Genomic DNA, 22,583 nt, shown 5'->3' with positions numbered 1-22,583 from the left:
AGATGGAATTAGTAGAAACCTTCCTAGCCTGCATTAAGGTAGAGATGACCTCCTGAGAACAGCCTTGTGCCCTCAGTCTATACCTCTCAATTTCCAGGCCATCAGATGCAACCTCTGGGAGCTGGATGGAGGAACTGTCCCTGTGAGAGAAGGTCTGGTTTTAGTGGAAGGGGAATTGGCGGTTGGAGACTGAGTTGCAGAAGGGTCGTAAACCACGGCCTCCTTGGCCAGAATGGAATCACTGCGATTATTGTTACTGAGGACCTCCGAAGTCTGGATAGGAACCTCGCAATCAATGGAGTAGGAGGAAATATGTACCCCAACTTGAAATTCCATGGATGGACCAGACAGTCTATTCCCTCAGCTGACGGAAACAGATTCCTTGACAGGAACCTGCGACATTTGGTGTTTATAGGTGTGGCTGCTAGGTCTATTTCTGGCGTCCCCCAGGCTTCCATCAGGAGAGAAAAAATGTGAGGATTCAAACACCACTCGTTGTTGGACAACGATCTCTGACTCAGATAGTCGGCCAATACATTCTGCGCTGCTGGTACATACACTGCTCTCAAGTCCGCCAGGTGAATCTGGGCCCATTCTAAAATGGGACAAACTTCCCTCATCAGAGTAACACTTCTGGTACCTCCCTGTCTCTGTACATAAGATACTGCCACCTTGTTGTCCATCCTGATAAGCACACTCTTTCCCCGAAAGTAGATGCGTGAATGCCGTCAGGGCGTGAAAGGCCACCCTGAGCTCCAATATATTGGAAACCACTCCTAGGGCTTGGAACTGCCATTGGATCTAGTCCTGATAGTGGGCTCCCCAGCCACCCTGGCAAGCATCCGAAGTCACCACTTCCGGGTCCGGAGGAACTATCGGCTTGTATCTTTTTAAATTGCTTTGGTGTGTCCACCACCATACTGATCGCTTCACCGACCTGGAGATGACAATGATTTGATGCATGGACACTCCATCCCACTGCTTGAGAAAGGAGTTTTGCAGGGTCCTCATGTGCCATTGGGACCATTGCACCATGGGTATGGTAGCCGACATGGATCCCAGCATACTCAGACAGACTCTAGCTGATTTGCTGACAGCAGCCTCCGCACTTTTTGAATTAGAGGCTGAATCTTTGCCTGTGGGAGTTGAACTCTGTTTAGTTCGGTGTCCAGATGTGCTCCTAGGAACACCATCCTCTGAGTGGGTTGTAAACTGCTTTTCTTCCAATTGACAATCCATCCGAAGTTGTGGAGAGTTGAAAGAAGAATTTCTCGGTGCTGAAGCAATAACTCTTGACTTTTTGCCAACAGTAGAATGTTGTCTAAGTAATGATGAATTCGAAGACCTTTTCCTCTGAGGAATGCCACTAATGGTAAAAGAACTTTGGTGAATGTCCTGGGAGCTGACGAGATGCGGAATGGAAGGCATCGAAACTGAAAATGGCAATGATTGATGGCGAATTGAAGACATTTTTGAAAAGTTGGAGGGATTGGGATGTGAAGATAGGCGTCCGACAAATCTACTGACAGCATCCAATCGCCCAGATTTATCGCTAGGAGTATGGATTGGAGACTCTCCATCTTGAAGGCTTCTACTCTGATGTTCCTGTTGAGCCTTTTGAGATCCAATACTGGACGAAAATCTCTTGTTCTTTTCTTCACCAAAAATAAAGGGGAGTAGAAACCTCTCCCTTTTTGAGCCAATGGAACCTCCACAATAGCCCCCATTTGCTTTAAATCCGCTACATATCCTACAAGGAGATTTCTCCTGAATAGTGTGGATGGTAGTCTGGTAGCCTGAAAGTGGTTTCCTGGAAACCTGTTCACGAACTCCCACTTGTGCCCATACTTGATTGTGGACAGTGCCCACATGTCCTGTATATGCCTTGTCCAGATCTGAAGAAAACCCCTTAGCCTGGCGCCCACCTGGGCTGGGTGGACGGGCAAACCTTCAAAATGATTTTGGATGCTCCCCTGCGGGTGCAGCCTTGGTCTTCTGCATTCTTAGGAAGGAGGGCTTAGTATTTTTCCAATCCCTTCTGAACTCTCTGCCGGGACGGTAGGATCTGGACTCCCTATACTTATCTGGGAGATTGCATCTAAAAGAAGGCCCTTTCTGAGCCTTGGGTCTTCTATCGGAGGGAATCAGCCCAGATTTTCCTCCCGTGACCTTGGAAATGGCCGAGTCTAGTTTGGCACCAAAAAGATTAGAGCTATCATAAGGAATTTTGCACCAATTAATTTTAGATACTGTATCGGCCATCCATGGTTTCAGCCATAAGGCCCTCCTTGCTGTCACTGATGCCAACATTGTTCTGGCCGAGGACCTTATGATGTCCACTGAGGCCTCCGCTACAAAGTCACCCGCCAAAGTCACCCGCCCGTTCATTGAAGAGTTCTTCAATGAACGGGAAGGATTCTGGGCGTCTCTTTAAATTGGGGAAATACTTGCGAGTTTCCTGAGGTTCAGCAATAACGTCTTTCCAGCCGATAGCCTCTTTGACTGATCTTGCAAATGGCTCCACTAAAGAAAAATCAAACCCTGCAGACATCTCCTGGCCGTCATTATCAGAAGATGATTCTGAAGCCTGGGAGTGATAGGGGTGCGCAGCGGATGTACTAGGGACTGCCACATCCATAGCGGGTGCTGTTGTCTCCAAAATAGATTCCCGTACTGATTCCCTTATAAGATCAGTAGCTATTCTTGCGTCCGCCTCCTTTTCTCTAGTTGCTTAGTTGAAGCAAGAACGGCAGGCGAGTTTTTCTGGCAGGGCTGGTGCGCCGCATATCCAGCAGGTGTTAGCTGCGGGTCTGGCGTGACGGCTGTGATGAGAGGAAGGAGACCTCCTGTGGTCCAACCGGCTATGCCGGGGGTGACTGTGGTGCGAATGACTGTGACGAGAGCGACCATGTCTCTGATGAGATGAGGACCTTGAGCGACTCCTGTGTGATCTTCTACTAGAAGTGCGACTTGATCCTCTTCCATGCCTGGAACTTGCTTCTCTTGCTCTGGTAGGGCTGCCAAAAAAAGCAGCATTTTAGCTGTCGGCACTCTTTTTTTCTCTCTTCTTCAATACTCACCTACGGCGGTAGAGTCTCTTACCTTTCTTGCTGTCGGTGGTCTGCGTGGGCAGTGGACTCCATGGAAAAGAGTAGACAGTATAGACTGAAGGGAAAATAAAAAAGAATTTTCTCGCAAACCAATAAACAGAAAAATAAACAATAATACATTTTTTTTTTTTTTTCCTTTTTTTTTTTTTGCCTGCCCCTTTAAGACTTAGAACCCTAAGAAACCTGCAGACTGCCATAAACAAAAAAGATAATAAATATGTAGCAGAAAGAAAACGTTCTTACCTTAACCAGCAGAAAGGAGGAGATACAGGGCAGTATTTAGCAAACAGCAGTATGCAGAAGCACACCACTGGATTTTAAAAAGGGCGCCATAGCGGCGGCCGAATGACGCTCCGCGCATGCGCAGAGCGTCTCGAGGGGACCGGCGCCATCTTGGAAGAGGGAAAAAACCTATCTTCAGAGAGAAAAACTATCCAGCTGCAAAACGGACATGCGCAGAACGGCAGGGACACTAGCAGCAGCCATGGCAGCTGCACTGGACGACAACAAGCCCCAGCAACCCTGGAAGAGGAAAAAAGAGGTAGAGCCATGAAAAAAAGTATTTAATACAGCAAGGGAGTCCACTGCAAAACGAAAGCTTATTTAAAGCTTATAAACAAAACCAGATGTCCCCTGAGACCACCAGAAGGGGGATTCCCTCCATGAAGCTCTTTTAGAGACTGTACAGGAGGGACTTCCAAACAGAAGAGGCTTGAACCTGGTGGGGTGATGCGGTAAGAGGCTTATTCATCTGTAGATATCTTGAAACCTGGATAATCCAACCTGTCAGGTGAAGATAAAAAAATAGAATGTAGCGGGGGTCTCCCCTTCAAATTTATAGTTAACCAATCCTGTCAGGTTGTGAGGGCGGAGTCACAACCTAGTGTGTGCTGCCATGAAGGCATCAGGAAAAGAAAACGAATACTTAGGGCCATATTTATAAAACAGTTAATCTGACATTCACCCAACATGCACATCAGGTGCAGGCTTTCTGGAATATGTGCTTTAAATAATAAAGATTGATTCCCTCTCAGTGAATGTTTGGTGAACATCACTACTTTATAAATATTTTTTTTCATTTAGTATTTTTTTTTATTTGTATCGCGTAGGGCAGGCTTTTTCAACCTATTTACTTTGAAGGAGCCCTTGAAATAATTTCCGGGTGTGAGAGAATCCCTGCTAAATATTATTTTTATTTTATTTTTAATATTATTATTTTGAAATTAAAAGTGTCATCCATGCAAAATTCAAAAATAGCTACCTAAAAATTATCAATACAAATGCTATATGTCTGTGTTGTCAGCTGCAGCTAAAGTGACTCCGCAATGCGGGGTGTTATAAATGTGTGTATAGATAGCCGCGCTAACTCCAATGTGAATCAGTTACTGTGAAAAATAAAATAGATATACACCAACACCACTGTGCACTTGTGCCCCAAATATTCAGACATACAATCCTAAAATCATTATTTTCTTACAAAAATGTCCATGAAAACAAATGGTGATCATTGGTGTGTATTCACTCTCTCGGCTTCTGTGGATGGAGCGTTGTGACAGCCATTGATACGAATTGCTAGATAAACTTAGTGCCAGTCAGAGGGCACTTTTAAATGTGAGTTGGCAAATTTTATACTGTGTGTTTTATGTAAATTCAATAAATATTTTGTGCAATGATAGTATTTTTCTTATTACATGACTGAGATGGTAATTTGGCGAGTGAGAAATTTGGCTGGTGGAGGATTACACACAAGGTTTGTGGTGAACAGCATGCACAGCAAGGAATTGGACACTAGCCAATTTTAGGAGTGTCCTTACATACTAGTGATCACTATTTGTTTGCATGGACATTTTTGTAACAAAATAATGATTTTAGGATTGTATGTATGAAAATTTGGGCACAAGTACACAGTGGTATTGGTGTATATCTATAATTTTTTTTTTTCATCTTTCACAGTAACTGATTCACATTGGAGTCAGTGCGGTTATCTATACACCTACATATCTATTGCTCATGACACATTAGCATGCTCAGTAAGTTGTGTAAAGTTTAAAATAAACAAAATAAGGAAAGTGACATAGCTAATGTATTTGAAACCCAGAGCAGGGCATTTTACACCACTTCCTGCTCTATACCACAATAAAAATGTTAATATAAAAATAATAATAATAATGGCCAAAAATAAAGTAGACCCTCAAAAGTGTAGTGTCCCGTGGTGGATAGGTGCCTCTTACATTGGTGGTGAGTAGAAAAGCCCCTTTACATTTACGGTCAGAGGCATTGCTTTACATTGGATGTCAGTGGGAAATCGCCCCTTACATTGGTGGTGTTTGTAGAAAGGAGATTAATTTGCCACTACCTGAGGAAGCTCTAGCTACATCTGGAGGAACTCTATGGAATTCTGCTTGAGAAAGCTTGGTGTAGAGAATAGTTAAAAACCTTGTCAGTTTGTTTACCTACTATTTGTGTCATTTGGAAGATTTCCATTTAGGTCCTATGCCAGTAACCCAGCCAGAAGTTCATAGTACCATAGTAACAGTCTTTTATCAAGCCCTAACAAAGGCCTTCTATTACATCTCATTGTGATTTTAATAATATCTACTGCTTAAGCCCTGAGGAAGGGGGAGACCTTCCCCCCCAAAACACATTGGCTGTATTTGATGCTTTAAACAAATAAACATTTCAAAAAGACCTCTAAGTGATATAAACTTTTGTACTAGGTGTTACTTTAAGTGGTAGTAAGTGCTCGTTGCTTATTTTTTCCTACAGGTAAGCTTTATTATATCTCCTAAATGTACACCGTTTAGGAGATATTCTAGTGAGCAGCAGCTGGTGACGTTACCAGCGCATGCGTTCTGAAGGACTGGCATACCGATGCTGTCCTTAATGAGCTCTGTGTTGTGACTCCCATTTGCAGCAGTGGCGTCATTGCGACAAAGCCAATTAAGTGACTACAACCTGTGATCCCAGAAGGAAGACTGGGTGAAGATGGAAACAGTGATATTGGGCTTAGTTCCAAGGTAAGTCTTTCATAATGTGCTAGAATGCATACTAGCACATTACGCCTTTACATTTCAGGGAGTGTTTTTTTGTTTTTTTTTAACTTGTCCATGTTTAATACCGCTTTAACCACTTAACGACCAGCGCACGCTGATGTATGTCCTATTTTTGAAGAGGGATATCTCGGTAACGGCAGCAGCTGCTGCCACAACCGAGATATCCATCTCTTCGGGCGCCGGTCGTCTGTACGATAACGGTGGTCTCCATGGCGGATTCGCCGTGAGATGACCGCTATCGGCGGCGGGAGAGGTGCCACCCCCCCTCCCGCCACCCTCCCGCACCTTCCACCGCTTACCGGAGCCGTCGGTAGCAGCAGAAGCGATCTGGTCCTTTTCCTAGCTGGGTATGGAGACGAGTGAGGCTAAGATGGCCCCCACTTGTCTCTATACCATAGGAGGGTGGAAGCAACGTCAAAACGTCACTTCCGCCCATACCTCTTAAAGGTATTTTTTTTTTAAATGTCTTTTTTTTTTTGCATTTTTGTCCAAATATGAGATCTGAGGACTTTTTGACCCCAGATCTCATATTTAAGAGGACCTGTCATGCTTTTTTCTATTACAAGGGATGTTTACATTCTTTGTAATAGGAATAAAAGTGATCCATTTTTTTTTCAATCAATTAAAATAAATAAGAAAAAAAAAGGTTTTTAAAAATAATTCTAGCCCTAGACCTCTGTAACGCAAAAAATGCAACCTGTAGAATTTTTTAAATGTCGCTTATGGAGATTTTTGAGGCTAAAAGTTTGACGCCATTCCACGAGCGGGCGCAATTTTGAAACGTGACATGTTGGGTATCAATTTACTCGGCGTACCATTATCTTTCACAATCTAAAAAAAATTGGGCTAATTTTACTGTTGTCTTATTTTTTTATTCAAAAAAGTGAATTTTTTCCCAAAAAAGTGCGCTTGTAAGACCGCTGCGCAAATACGGTGTGAAAAACTGAAAATTTATGTCAAAATACTTATCGTAATTTTCCTTTCCTGATGGACTCCATGGCAGCCAACGTGTGGGTTTAGTCCCGTCTCCATTACTCTATAGGGCGATACTCTCATAAATCTTTGCTCCCTGCCAGAGGCCGTGTTCGGTAACTATCCTACTCCAGCCATTTGGGAGGGAACTCCTCCTGCTGCCATGGAGTCCATCAGGAAAGGAAAATTACGGTAAGTATTTTGACATAAATTTTCAGTTTCCTGACAGACTCCATGGCAGCCAACGTGTGGGAAATAACTCGCCAAAACACACCCGGGTGGGCAAAATGCTGAATAAACAAAGATTTATTTGACACCGCCAACCGACAAAACTTTAACACCAAAGTCAACTGAGGATAGAGCCGCCGGCTCAACACAATAATGAGACATAAAGATGTGTATTGAAGGCCACATGGCGAGAGGCCGCCCACAAGGTAGAAAGACTTCTGGTTGAATGCGCCATTACCGCCTGAGGAGGAGCCAAGCCCTTTTCTCTATATGCCCACTGGATTGCTTGAACTATCCATGCCGCAATTGATCTGACTGATGCCCTGGAGCCCTTGTTATTCCCACAGAACAGAACGAACAGGAAATCTGACTGACGGCATTGAGCTGTAGCTTCCAAGTATAGCTTTAATGAGCGACCAACATCAAGCGGATGAACCTCCGAGGAACCCGAGAACCTGAATATGGGCAGAGAGATTTCCTGATTCTCGTGAAAAACCGAGGTGACCTTAGGGTTTGACCCCAACATTGGAACTAGGACCACTCTGTCCGTAAAAAATGTTAGAAAGGTTTCTTTGACTCCTAGAACCTGGATCTCTGATACCCTCTTTGCCGAGGTGACCGCCACCAGAAAGGCAGTTTTCAAGGTGAGTTCTCTGATGGAAAGAGACTTATTAAAATGAGAAAAAAAGTCCAGAACTAGTGGTAGGTCCCATTTAGGGAACCTAGGTTTCCTCTGGGGTCTCAGTCTCACTGCGCCTTTGAAGAACTGTTGGATAAGGGCATGCTTGGCCCACGAAACCCCTGTAAATGCGGAGATAGCAGAAACTTGAACTCGAAGGGAACTAACTGACAAGGGAAGGTCCAAGCCCAATTGCAGAAAACCCAAGACGTCTTGAACTGCAGGTGATGCGTAGGAATTAGCTCTGGAGAACATATAGGATACAAACTTAGCCCAGATCCGTTCATATACTTTATTAGTACTTCGTCTCCTTGCACTTAAGAGAGTAGGAATGGCCTCCTTAGGACACCCTAGTGCTTCCAGCCTTCCCCTCTCAAGAACCAGGCCCTCAAGTGTAGGTGAGCCGGACATGGATGGAGAATCGAGCCTTGCGAGAGCAGATCCCGTCTGGGTGGGAGAGGAACCGGGTCCCGGAAACTGAGGAAAGATAGGAGAGGAAACCAAGGCCTGTTGGGCCAATGCGGAATTATTGCTAATACCTCTACTTCTTCACACCTGAGTCTCCTCAGAAACTGAAAGACAATCAGAATTGGAGGGAAGGCGTATGCCTTGTGGAACCACCACTGCTCTGTTAGGGCATCTATCCCGTAGGCTTGCGGATCTTTGAACCTCAAATAGAACTTTGTTATCTTCCTGTTGTAACGGGAGGCGAAGAGATCCACTTCTGGAGAAATCCCCAGGGTTAGAACCCACTGAAAGACATCTTCGTGAAGGGCCCACTCGTTGTTGTCCAAGTGGACTCGTGAGAGAAAGTCCGCTTGGACATTGAGAACTCCAGGCACATAGGCTGCCGTTAAGTTGGCCAGATTCTTCTGGGCCCAACGCATGATTGGATCTACTTCCCGCAGCAGAGACCTACTTCTGGTACTCCCTTGTTTCCTTATGTAGGCTATAGTCGTATTGTCCAGCCTGAGGACTACGGATGTTCCCACTATCAGATGCGGCAATGCCAACAACGCTAGGAAGGCTGCACGTAATTCTAGAACATTTGACACTATCCCCCGAGAGGGAAAGTCCCAAATGCCCTGGGCCACTTCCATCAGACAATGCACCCCCCAAGCCTTGTTGCTGGCATCTGACGTCACTGTGATCCATTTGATTGGAAGAAGGGAGTGGCAATTCAGCAGGTTCTCCCGACGAAGCCACCAGAGGAGGGAACCTCTCATGGACTGAGTGATATCGATGGACTGGACTTTCTCTCCCGACCATTGGCGAAGGAAGCCCATCTGAAAGGGGCGCATCCTCCATTGCGCCCCCTTACCATCAGTATGGTGGACACCATGGTGCCTATGATCCTTAGGCAATGAAGAGCACTGAGATGAGACGAAGAGAGAGCCAGGCAAATCCTGTCCTGAACTACTGCAACCTTCTCCTCGGGCAGAGAGATGGTACCCCTTGTCGTGTCGAAAAGAGCTCCAAGGAACACGAGAGACTGCGCAGGAACTAACTGGCTTTTCTTCAAATTCAGGAGCCACCCGAATTCCTTGAGGGTTGCGATGACCTGATCCCTGTGTTCCAAGAGACAATCTCTGTCCTGAGCCAGAAGAAGCAGATCATCCAGGTAATGATGAATCCGGATTTTCCTGATTCTTAATAATGCCACGACTGCTAGCAGGACCTTCGAGAATGTACGAGGAGAAGTTGACAGACCGAAGGGAAGGCATGTAAACTGCAAATTAAGCTGGCCTATGGAGAAACGAAGAAATTGTTGGAACTCTGTTGCCACCGGGACGTGGAAATAGACGTCTTTGAGATCTATTGAGACAAGCCAGTCCCCTGGCTGCACTGACTGTTGGATCGTGGACAAAGTTTCCCCCTTGAACTTCTCCTTTCTGATGAAGCGATTTAGATGTGTCAAGTCTATTACAGGTCTCCATGCACTGTTCTTCTTCTGGACCAAGTAAAGAGGGGAATACATTCCCATGCCGCGTTGGTTGTTTGGACGGGAATAGTGGCGCCATGATTCAACAAAGATTTTATGTAGGCTAATAGAATTTGCCTTTTTTCTTCTGACCTTGGAATGGATGTGGGGACACATTTGAGTTTGGGGACACTGCTGAACGTCCAAGTGTGCCCAAAAGAGACCGTCCTGACGGTCCAAAAATCCTGGATCGAGGCCACCAAACTTGTTGAAAGTGGAATAAACGAGCTCCTACCCGGACCGTCTGGGCGGGCCCGATCTCAAAAGGACTTGGTAGGCTCCTTTTCCCCCATTGAACTGCCTTTTGCAGATTTTTTGAGAGATGTCTGTCTAGACCTCCAAGATCTGGAGAATTCCTGTGCAGGCCTGTAGCTGCGTGCCTCCCTGGCACGGTCTTGACCCTGCTTTCTCAGAAACGATCTCCTTTGACTCTGCAGACGCCTATCCTGGGGAAGAAACCCCGACTTACCCCCAGTGGCCCGAGTTATAGCACTATCCAACTTGTTGCCGAAAAGGGAAGAACCATCAAAGGGAATACGGCACCAAACCTGCTTAGAAGCGGGATCAGCTAGCCAAGGACGGAGCCACAGGGCACGCTTGGCAGTTACAGAGGAGAGCATAACTCGAGCCACCAGCCGGATGATATCAATCGAGGCCTCCCCCAAGAAAGCCAAAGCCAGCCTGAGTTCTTGAATGGGAGAACCCTTGGCAAGGTCTTCTGAGACGTTTCTAAGTGTCTCGTCAACACTATCAGACCAAACTTCCATTGCTCTCGATAGAGCCGCTAAGGCCAGAACTGGTTTACAGGCCATGCCAGCCATAAGGTAGATCCTCTTCAGGTCAGAATCAATTCTCCTATCCAGAGCATCCTTGAAAGAGACTGTATCCTCTAGAAGCAGGGTCACGTGTCTGACCAGTCTCATTACAGCTGCGTCCACCAGAGGGGAAGACTCCAAATGTTTAACTTCTTCCTCCTTGAAAGGGTAAAGCCTCTGAATCTTGGATAGAAGAGAATTATTTTTCTCTACTTTGCTCCACTCATCCGAGATCACTTCCCCCAACTCTGAGGAGAAAGGAAAGCTAATACGCTCCTTCGTTAGTTGTTTAAAAAATGTTCTTTGTTTCGCCGGAGCCACTTCCGGCTTTTCCCAGTTCAGCGTTTCCTTGATGTCTTTGACCAAAGGAGGGAGCAAGGAAAAGTCAAAACCAGAACCAGTCTCTTCTTCCTCAGATTCACTATCTGAGAGGACAGCAGACGGATGGCTAGGCAAAGAGGAATCCCATGTGTCCTGGGCCTGAACATCCCTCCCTGGAGACCTTGGAGACTCTATGGGAGACAAATGAGGGGCTTCAAATTTCTTTAAACTGTCCTTGACTAACTTCTCAACCAGAGACTTCAGTTGTTGGTCAGAGTCACTCCTTTTGCCCGTCGCCTTGACATAGCAGGCATCACAAAGGGACTTGTTAGCAGGAACATGCGTCTTACACCCCCAACATAAACCTTCAGCTGCATGACTGGAGCAAGCCGTGGAAGGGCGGGATGGTTCCCGACTACGGTGACTGGTTCTCGCAGGAGAATCATGGCGTCTGGATCTGGAAGAGGAATGCCGGCGGTGGGACTTAGACGAATCACTTCCTCGTGAGAACTCCGGCCCGGCGTTGGGTAGACCTAGAAGGGCTAAATAGAAAAAAAAAACAACTGTGTTAGCGGAACATACACTAATGCTCCACTGTCCCCCCCCCCCCCGGCAGGTAAACCCAAGAGAAACATACCTGCTATGAGAGGGCTGGCCACTAGCAGGCGGCGAGGAATCCAAAATTCTGGAAGGAGCCATCAGGGCTGGAATAAAATAGCCCCAATTAAACACAGAGAACAGCTAGGAAAGAAAAACAGGTAGTATGTCCTTTTCCCCATAGACACATACCTATTTCTGAAGTAATCAGGACTCAGGAATGGCACTGCAGGCTTTACAAGCATCCCAGAGGCTCTGCAAGCTGTTCTCTGTTTTTAAAACTGCTGCCTAAATGACGTCATCAATTATGCCATGAAAATGCTAGTGCGCATGCGCGAACCAAGCCTCGTCCTCGCGCCGGTCCCGCGACTGCGCAGAATGGCCGAGCGGGGAATAAGGAAGTAGCTGGGCAGCTGGAACGCAAGGAAACCAGCCGCCCAGCTTGCCAGACACACCGCACAAACAGTGTATGGGGGACAACACAGAAAAAACAATAACAGGCACAAAACAACATAGAAAGGCTGCCATTGAAGAAAAACATAAAGCTCACCACTCCTGTAGACGGACACCAGCTGAAGGTAGGTCCCCAAACACATGACGGACTTCTGGGGGGAGGGCGATAGTCACCTGCTAGTAGCTAGGCTCATGACTAGAACGTGGTTTAACCTGTCAGTGACCAGGAATACACCTCTTCAGTGCCTCTTCCATATGCCCCTTTCCATACTCCGCTAGTAGCTAGAGCTTATTGTAAAAATGCGACTCCAAGTCGCTCGGCCGGTCCGCATGACAGGAAAAAAAAAGTCTTCAGGGTACAAAAAGACACATGCTAGGTCCTTTGGAGGAGGACAAAAAAAGAACACAGCCTCTGGCAGGGAGCAAAGATTTATGGGAGTATCGTCCTATAGGGTAATGGAGGCGGGACTAAACCCACACGTTGGCTGCCATGGAGTCTGTCAGGAAAAAAGTATTTCAATGACCGCCATTTTATTCTCTAGGGTGTTAGAACCCCCAAACATTTTATATTTTTTTTAGTAATTTTCTAGCAAAAAAAACTGTTTTAAACATGTAAACACCAAATCTAAAAAAGAGGCCTGGTCCTTAAGTGGTTAATACCCACTCTAGAGTTTATTATCTACTGAGTGCACTGAGGGGTAGCAGCCTTGAACAATTTCCACCCATACTATTTCTTTATCACAGACCTTTGAAGGAGGATGCACTCTATTGTATCTTCATCAGAACCAAGCCTTACTTCCAATGGGCCAATGCCATCACACACACACATTAGACTTTTTCTTATCTTAGAAAGTTCAAAAATATTTTCATACTTACCTTTCTGGTTTCCTATGTCTTCAAGCTTTGCTGCTTTGCTGCTGTCTGAGCCACTGCTGGTATTTAACATTCAGAGGTTTGTCAAATACCTGCTCCTCCTGTCACATGCTGTTTGGTTTGCACTTTTGACTCATATATTCTATAGTGACGTACAATCCTGTGTAATTGCAGCATAGGGAGTGTTGGCATTTTCATATGTTTTGTACCTTATCTGAGCAACAGGATCCACACAGCCTTTTCAATCTGTAGATGACAGTAATGGTGGATGAGATTGCTCCCCAGGAACCGATGACCAGCAGCATGACCAGGACTCCATATGAAAGATTCTGCCAACAAAAATATTAGGAAGTGAAATGTAATGAAATAAATAATGAGGGTCTGTTTGTGTTGACTGGTGAGTTCACCCACTCACTGGATTTATAGAACTGCAAAGAACAGATTTTTTCACCCAATTCTGTTTTTCACTGTAACTAACCACATAGAGGAAATTAGATAAGATTTTTAGCATACAATTTTGATTCTCTCCTTGATGCTGTCTTTTCTTACTGAAATCAACGTCTGATTCCTGGATTACTGATGTGCCTGGACCAATGTGGGGCTTGACAGAGCATGATTCCTTCATAATTTGGTGCAACACCTTAACCCCCCTCCTCCCAAGAAATGATATGAATTGCACCTGCAAGTATCTATAGAAGGCTGCAAATCTTGAACCCTCTCTTCATCTAAGGAGATGTCATTTACATGTATTCCCCCGGAAATACTTAATTTGTGAAATCTTCCCTGCCAATATCTGTTATTATTCTGATAGTGCCTCTGAAGTCAATAACGGCATTCTAATTGGCCAGGTAAATGGCGAGAAGGGAAAGAGGGGAGCTCCAAGTCAAGATAGCTTAACTACATGCCCACCAGCCCATTTAAAGCAAGTCTATCCCCTATCTAAAAACCTAAATTTAGTAGCCTGCTTTAATAGAAAAGGCTGGATGCTTTCCTCTCTGGCAAGTGTAAGTGAAATTGTCACACTACCGAAGAGCTAGGAGCATCCCAAACTGTGTTAGAAGAAATGTTCAGGGGGTTTAACTCGCCAACATTTTCCAATCTCTTGGTGGCTGTACTGTATTGGCTGAGATTTCTGGGGACACCTGCTGTGTCCATTATGAGACACTATTCCAGGTCACAGGAACACCCAAATGTCCCAGATGGACATGGGCTGCGTCAGCAATTAGGCCAAGAAGATCTTACTGTTGGAGTAACCAATGCGTATAAAGTACCAATGATTGACTAAGCTCACCAGGCTCAGCCTCTGAATATAACTAAAATAACAATTTTGAATTAAATTACGGTAACCTATAAACAGCAAGCAACACTGCCACCACTAAACTACAAAGGCTGTACTGAAAGTAATGCAAAAGTGGGCATAACTGTAAATTAATTTGCATAGGTTCTTAAAATTTCACATTTCACACTTCTTCTATATAACTCTTCTTCTCTTCTGCTTTTGTATTGCAGGTGTTTGGCGGTTATTCCACCTCACTTCTTCTCTTGATAAATATATTTAAGTTACTATAACCTTTTGTCTATATAAGAATTTAGCCATTTAGCCAATGCTGATAGGACTATTAACAATTAGATACCAGTTAATAACAAATGATAACCGTGCTAAAAAATAAAGATCTGACTTATTTATAAAGAAAAAAAGCTGGCCATTATTTTAATAAAATTAAATTGTAAGTAAGTAGTAATAAAAAAAAGAATTATGTTACAATACATAGAGACAATTACAGGATAGAAAGCTACAGAAAAAAAAAAGAACAAAGAATAATGGTTATATATTACGCAGACAACCTTGCATTCCCAGACAGGGAGACCAAGAGACCAAAATAGAGGGCCAGAGGCCTGTGTTCTGATGTTATATATGCTTGCAAAGAATACAGCCCTATAGTCATTTACCCATCCAGGTAGAGACACTCCCGCTCACACATCTTAAGACTTTGCCAAATTCAGTCAATGGGGGCACGCTTAGGCCATGACAGAAATCTTAAGGTAGGTCAGCTTTAAGTCACCAGCTGGCATTTATGACAACCCAATGAGCAGCTGAGTGTACATTTTTTGGATTACAATGATCCCTGGGAGGTGCTACAAATGACGCGACTTCAGGTCCTACTTCCTTTCATCCTTACATCAGCCAGGTGGCCACATAAACCTTTTTCAGGAACCCTTCAAGGGGGCAAAGAGACAGATGGTAAATTGCCTATTCAAAGTATTGTAGACCAACAAGTGCCCTTGGAGAATACAAACGTTCATAAATACTGATGTCTTATAAGATATGGTATCCTTGGAAGTAAAAACAATTGTAGGCCTCATATTTCCATTACACAGGTAAACAATACATTTCAGGCAGGATCAACATACTGTCATTAAGTTCTTGGTTAAGGAAGGATGCAGACTGTCTGATATCCACGGATTGCTACAGAATGTTTACTGATATGACGGGATGGCTTAACTCCAATGTAAAAATTTATTTTTTGAAGGCCTTTTCCTTTGCTGATGATGATACCTCAACCTTGCATATAAAAGCATCCAGACTTTATAAAGAATGCAACAAGAAATGTAAGGGTGCAATTAGGGCAGCTAAGATAGAACACGAAAGACACATAGTGGAGGAGAGCAAATAAAAATCACAAGAAATGTTTTAAGTATGTAAACAGTAAAAAAGGGAGGACAGACCATATTGGCCCCATAAAGAATGAGGAAGGACATCTGGTTACAAAGGATTGGGAGATGGCGAAGGTATTGAATTTATTGAGATAGCTTCAGTAACCAAAACTGCAGTGTTTATCCTCATGACACATCACAGGAAGCACCTCCATGGTTAACAGAGGGCAGAATTAAAATTAGACTTGGGAATCTTAACATTAATAAATCACCGGGAGCAGATGGCTTGCACGCGAGGGTACTTAGTAGAAATTAGGAACAATGGTCTGGCAATTACTTGACTGAGTTTCCTGACAGTCTACTGACTGGAATGGTACCAGCTGATTGGAGAAAAGCCAATGTAGCACCAATATTTAAAGAGGGCCCAAAACACATCCCTGGGAATTACAGACCAGTTAGCCTAACATCAATAGTATGCAAGCTCTTGGAGGGGATGATAAGGGACTATATACAAGATTTTAGTAGTGAGAATGGTATCATTAATCAGCATGGATTAATGAAGAATCGTTCTTGCCAAACAAATCTATTAACCTTCTATGAGGAGGTGAGTTGCCACCTAGATAAAGTAAGGCCTGTAGACCTGGTGTATCTGGATTTTGCAAAAGCATTTGACACAGTTCCCCATAAACATTTACTGTACAAAATAAGGTTTGTTGGCATGAACATAGTGAGTACATGAATTGAAATACTGGCTACAACGGCAAGTTCAGAGGGTGGTGATAAATGGGGAGTACTCAGAATGATCAGAGGAGGGTAGTGGGGTCCCCCCTGGTGGTACTGTGCTGAGACCAATCCTATTTAATTTGTTCATAAACGACCTGGAGGATGGGGTAAACAGTTCAATTTCTGTATCTGCGGATGATACTAAGCTAAGCAGGGCAATATCTTCTCCGCAGGATGTAGAAACCTTGCAATAAGATCTGCACAAATACATGGCAAATGAGGTTTAATGTTGAAAAGCTCAATGTAAAATAATACATTTGGGTGGCAAAAATATGAATGCAATCTATACACTGGGGGGAGAACCTCTGGGGGAATCTAGGATGGAAAAGGGCCTGGGGGTCCTAGTAGATGATAGCAGCAGCTTGGCATTGCATGCCATTGCTGAGCCTAACAAAGCAAAAAGAATATTGGCATGCATTAAAAAGGGGATTAACTCCAGAGATAAAATGATAATTCCTGCTCTACAAGACTCTGATCCGGCCACACCTGGAGTATGCAGTACAGTTCTGGGCACCAGTCCTTAGGAAGGATGTACTGGAATTGGAGCGAGCACAAAGAAGGGCAACACAGTTAATAAAGGACAGGAGAGGGAATAGGGATTTTAACGGTGCAAATGACAAAAAATATTAAATATAATGGAATGGAATACAGAATTTATAATACAAATATTTATTAAATTTCAAGTTAAAATCAGTGGCAAATTATGCTTAAAAAATACTGGACAATACAGTGCAGTGGTTGTTCTTATCAGACACACATAATCCCGACATGTTTCGCAATAGGTTGCTTCTTCAGGGGGTGTGTGAATGTTACAACGAAATCTAAACCAAAAAACTAAATAATATAGTAACAAGGTATATCACAGAATTATATCAAAAAATTAATAGGTATGAGTGCAAGCATGAGAGGGAAAAAAAAAAGTTAGTAACAGTTAATAAAGGGTCTAGAGGATATTAGTTATGAGGAAAGGTTGTGAGCACTGAACTTATTCCCTCTGTAGAAGAGACTCATGAGAGAGGATATGATTTCAATTTACAAATACCGTACTGGTGACCCCCACAATAGGGATAAAACTTTTTATTTGAAGGGAGAGTAAAAAAACATGTGGCCACTCATTAAAATTAGAAGAAAAGAGGTTTAACCTTAAACTAAGTAGAGAGCTCTTTACTGCAAGAGCGCTAAGGATGTGGAATTCCTTTCCACAGGCAGTGGTCTCAGCAGGGGGGGGGGGGGGTGGGGCGCTTGGGGCATCAATAGTTTCAAGAAACTATTAGATAAGCACCTGAACGACCACAACATACAGCGATATACAATGTAATACTGACATATAATCACACACATAGGTTGGACTTCATGGGACTTTTGTCTTTTTTCAACCTCACCTACTATGTAACTATGTAACCATTGACAAAATAATGCTCTTGTCAATGGTGTTATCTCTGTAAACACTCTGTAGCCTTCTATGGATTTCAGACAGCATGTGCCCCGCTTTTATCAAGAACTCAGAGACAGCACATTGCCTCCTCTACTTGGAATTATTTAACTGCAATGAAAAAAAAACTATTACTATATTATAGAGGAAGAGTTATTCCACCAACATATGAAATTTGAACGACCTATGTAAGTTAATAAAAAGGTTATGCCCATTTTTGCATTGCTATCGGTACAGCCCTTGTACACTTACCACTGCTCTGGACACCTAATTACAAGCTAATCTCTTAAAGCTTCAATGACAATATGTAAGCAGTATAAATATGCAGATCCACTGCATGTCTTTTGTTTTTGACCCCTTCAAACCTCTAATATTAACCACTTAAGGGCCGCCGTATTGCCATTGTACGTCATCACAATGGCACAGGCAGGCACAAGCACGTACATGTACGTGCCTGCCTTCCAGCGGGTGGGGGGTCCGATCGGACCCCCTCCCGCTGGATACAGCGGTCCGTTTCCCTCCGGGAGCGATCCGTGATGAGGGGATGGCCGTTGGTTTCTGGCCACCCCCTCTCGATCGCTCCTGGCCAATGACGAACTTCCTTCCACTGTGTATTGTTTACACAGGAAGGAGGAAGTGATGTCATTCTCCTCGGGGCGGTCTTTTTGACCGGACTACGAGGAGAAGACTAAAAGTAAGTGCACCAAAACACTACACTGACACATAGGTACACAAACCCCCCCCGATCCCCCCCCCCCGCCCCCCCCCCCCAGTCACAGTGTCACTGATTGCATTGATCATTTCTTTACTGATCAATGCATTCAGTGTCAGTTGTAAAAGTAAAAACTGTCAGGGCAGTTAGTGTTAGGTCCAGGGTAGCCCCCTATCACCCCCCAATAAAGATTTAACCCCCTGATTGCCCCTAGAGTTAACCCTTTCACCCCCTTTTGCCAGTGTCACTAAGCGATAATTTTTCTGATCGCTGCATCAGTGTCGCTAGTGTCGCTAGGTAGCTAGTTATTTTTTTAGGTTCACCGCCAGGTTTTTATAGCGCTAGGTACCCCGATATACTACCCAATAATGGTTTTAACATCCTGATTGCCCCTAGTTAACCCTTTCACCCCCTTTTGCCACTGTCACTAAGCGATCATTTTTCTGATCGCTGCATTAGTGTCACTACTGTCGCTAGGTAGCTAGTTATTTTTTTAGGTTCACCGCCAGGTTTTTATATCGCTAGGTACCCCGATATACTACCCAATAATGGTTTTAACATCCTGATTGCCCCTAGTTAACCCTTTCACCCCCTTTTGCCTGTGTCACTAAGCGATCATTTTTCTGATCGCTGCATCAGTGTCGCTACTGTCGCTAGGTAGCTAGTTATTTTTTTAGGTTCACCGCCAGGTTTTTATAGCGCTAGGTACCCCGATATACTACCCAATAATGGTTTTAACATCCTGATTGCCCCTAGTTAACCCTTTCACCCCCTTTTGCCACTGTCACTAAGTGATCATTTTTCTGATCGCTGCATCAGTGTCGCTACTGTCGCTAGGTAGCTAGTTATTTTTTTAGGTTCACCGCCAGGTTTTTATAGCGCTAGGTACCCCGATATACTACCCAATAATGGTTTTAACATCCTGATTGCCCCTAGTTAACCCTTTCACCCCCTTTTGCCAGTGTCACTAAGCGATAATTTTTCTGATCGCTGCATCAGTGTCGCTACTGTCGCTAGGTAGCTAGTTATTTTTTTAGGTGCACCGCCAGGTTTTTATAGCGCTAGGTACCCCAATATACTACCCAAAAATGGTTTTAACCCCCTGATTGCCCCTAGTTAACCCTTTCACCAGCGATCACAGTATAAGTGTCACTGGTGACGCTGGTTAGCCAGTTAGTTATTTAGGTTCCCCGTCAGGTTTTTATATAGCGCCAGGGACCCCCATATACTACCTAATAAAAATTTGAACCCCCTGATTACCCCTAGTTAACCCTTTCACCACTGATCACCGTATAAGTGTTATGGGTGACTCTGGTTAGTTTGCTTTTTATAGCATCAGGGCACCCACCATTTATTACCCAATAAAGGTTTAACCCCCTGATCACCCGGCGGGTGATATCAATTAGGTTTTAGGGTCAGGGTCTGCGTCGCCCCAGGCAGCGCTAGGTTAGTGCCAGTACCGCTAACACCCACGCGCAAAGCATACACCTCCCGTAGTGGTATAGAATCTGAACAGATCAATATCTGATCTGATCAGATCTATACTAGCGTCCCCAGCAGTTCAGGGTTCCAAAAAAACGCATTGTTAGCGGGATCAGCCCAGATACCTGCTAGCACCTGCGTTTTGCCCCTCTGCCCAGCCCACCCAAGTGCAGTATCGATCGATCACTGTCACTTACAAAACACTAAACACATAACTGCAGCGATCGCAGAGTCAGGCCTGATCCCTGCGATCGCTAACAGTTTTTTTGGTAGCATTTTAGATTTAAATCCAGAAGGCGGTGCTTGGTTTTCGGGGTCCCGTACCTGGCTAGGCTCCCAAAAAGTCCCCCACATGTGGTATCCCCGTACTCGGGAGAAGCAGCAGAATTTATTTTGGGGTGTAATTTGACTTCTGCCCATAGCATGTGTGAGCAATATATCATTTAGTGACAACTTTGTGCAAAAAAAAAAAAGTTTGTAATATTCCCGCAACTTTTGGCAAAATATAAAATATTCCATGGACTCAACATGCCTCTCAGTAAATAGCTTGGGGTGTCTACTTTCCAAAATGGGGTCATTTTGGGGGGTTTTGTGCTTTTTTGGCATTTTATGGCCTTCGAAACTGTGATAGGTAGTGAGGAGTTAAATCAAAAATTTGCACCCTTAGAAATCCTGAAGGTGGTGATTGGTTTTTGGGGTGCCGTGCGCGACTAGACTCCCAAAAAGTCCCACACATGTGGTATCCCCATACTCGGGAGAAGTAGCGGAATATATTTTGGGGTGCAATTCCACATATAACCATGGCATGTGTGAGCAATATATCATTTAGTGACAACTTTTTGTAAAAAAAAAAATTTATTTTATTTTTGTCATTATTCAATCCCTTGGGACAAAAAAAAAATATTCAATGGTCTCAACATGGCCCTCAGCAAATAGCTTGGGGTGTCTACTTTCCAAAATGGGGTCATTTGGGGGGGGTTTGTGCCATCTTGGCATTTTATGGCCTTCAAAACTGTGATAGGTAGTGATAGGTAGTGAGGAGTAAAATAAAAAATGTATGCCCTTAGAAATCCTGAAGGCGGTGCTTGGATTTCGGGGTCCCGTACGTGGCTAGGCTCCCAAAAAGTCCCACCCATGTGGTATCCCCGTACTCAGGAGAAGCAGCAGAATGTATTTTGGGGTGTCATTTCACATATGCCCATAGCATGTGTGAGCAATATATCATTTAGTGACAACTTTGTGCAAAAAAAAGAAAGTTTGTAATATTCCCGCAACTTGTGGCAAAATATAAAATATTCCATGGACTCAACATGCCTCTCAGTAAATAGCTTGGGGTGTCTTCTTTCCAAAATGGGGTCATTTTGGGGGGTTTTGTGCTATTTTGGCATTTTATGGCCTTCGAAACTGTGATAGGTAGTGAGGAGTTAAATCAAAAATTTGCACCCTTAGAAATCCTAAAGGTGGTGATTGGTTTTCGGGGTGCCGTGCGCGACTAGACTCCCAAAAAGTCCCACACATGTGGTATCCCCATACTCGGGAGAAGTAGCGGAATATATTTTGGGGTGCAATTCCACATATAACCATGGCATGTGTGAGCAATATATCATTTAGTGACAACTTTTTGTAAAAATTTTTTATTTTTTTTGTCATTATTCAATTCCTTTAGGACAAAAAAAATAAATATTCAATGGGCTCAACATACCCATCAGCGATTTCCTTGGGGTGTCTACTTTCCAAAATGGGGTCATTTGGGGGGGGTTTGTACTGCCCTGCCATTTTAGCACCTCAAGAAATGAGATAGGCAGTCATAAATTAAAAGCTGTGTAAATTCCAGAAAATGTACTCTAGTTTGTAGACGCTATAACTTTTGCGCAAACCAAAAAATATACGCTTATTGACATTTTTTTTACTAAAGACATGTGGCTGAATAAATTTTGCCCTCAATGTATGACTAAAATTTAGTTTATTCGATTTTTCTTATAACAAAAAGAAAAAAATATCTTTTTTTTTCAAAATTTTCGCTCTTTTTCCATTTATATCGCAAAAAAAAAAATCGCAGAGGCAATCAAATACCATCAAAAGAAAGCTCTATTTGTGGGAAGAAAAGGACGCAAATTTTGTTTGGGTGCAATATTGCATGACCGCGCAATTACCAGTTAAAGCAGCGCAGTGCGAAATTGGAAAAAGACCTCTGGTCCTTAGGGTGTTTATTGGTAGTGATGGACGAACTTCCGACGGGACGTTTCGCGAAAGCGAAATGCGAACGGACCCAAACGTTCGCGAAACCGAACGTTCGCCGCGGGCCCCATTGACTTCAATGGGAGGCGAACTTTGCAAACCTTCATGTCGAATTTGCGGCCACGTGGTAATTATTAGGGGGTAAAACGTAGTCCCACCATCTGGACAATGACATAATACATGTATGAGGTGAATTTGG

At 43.9% G+C, this 22,583-nt stretch overlaps 1 protein-coding gene across 2 annotated transcripts in view; it reads right to left on the bottom strand.

Moving 5' to 3' along the window:
- The window catches only part of LOC143930367 (uncharacterized), an 87,971-nt gene that overhangs the window by 3,892 nt on the left and 61,496 nt on the right, over positions 1-22,583 (bottom strand). For both annotated transcript variants that reach the window (XM_077454641.1, XM_077454642.1), the window contains one exon: positions 13,292-13,411. In XM_077454641.1, coding sequence (XP_077310767.1) covers positions 13,292-13,411 — 120 coding nt within the window. The remainder of the gene's footprint in view (positions 1-13,291; positions 13,412-22,583) is intronic.

This window comes from Lithobates pipiens, unplaced genomic scaffold (genome assembly GCF_037356315.1).
Source record: "Lithobates pipiens isolate NorthernLeopardFrog02 unplaced genomic scaffold, aLitPip1_a1.2 Scaffold_25, whole genome shotgun sequence".
Classification (NCBI taxonomy): domain Eukaryota; kingdom Metazoa; phylum Chordata; class Amphibia; order Anura; family Ranidae; genus Lithobates; species Lithobates pipiens.
Note: the sequence above shows the minus strand (reverse complement) of the source record. Positions and strands in the feature narration are given on the sequence as shown.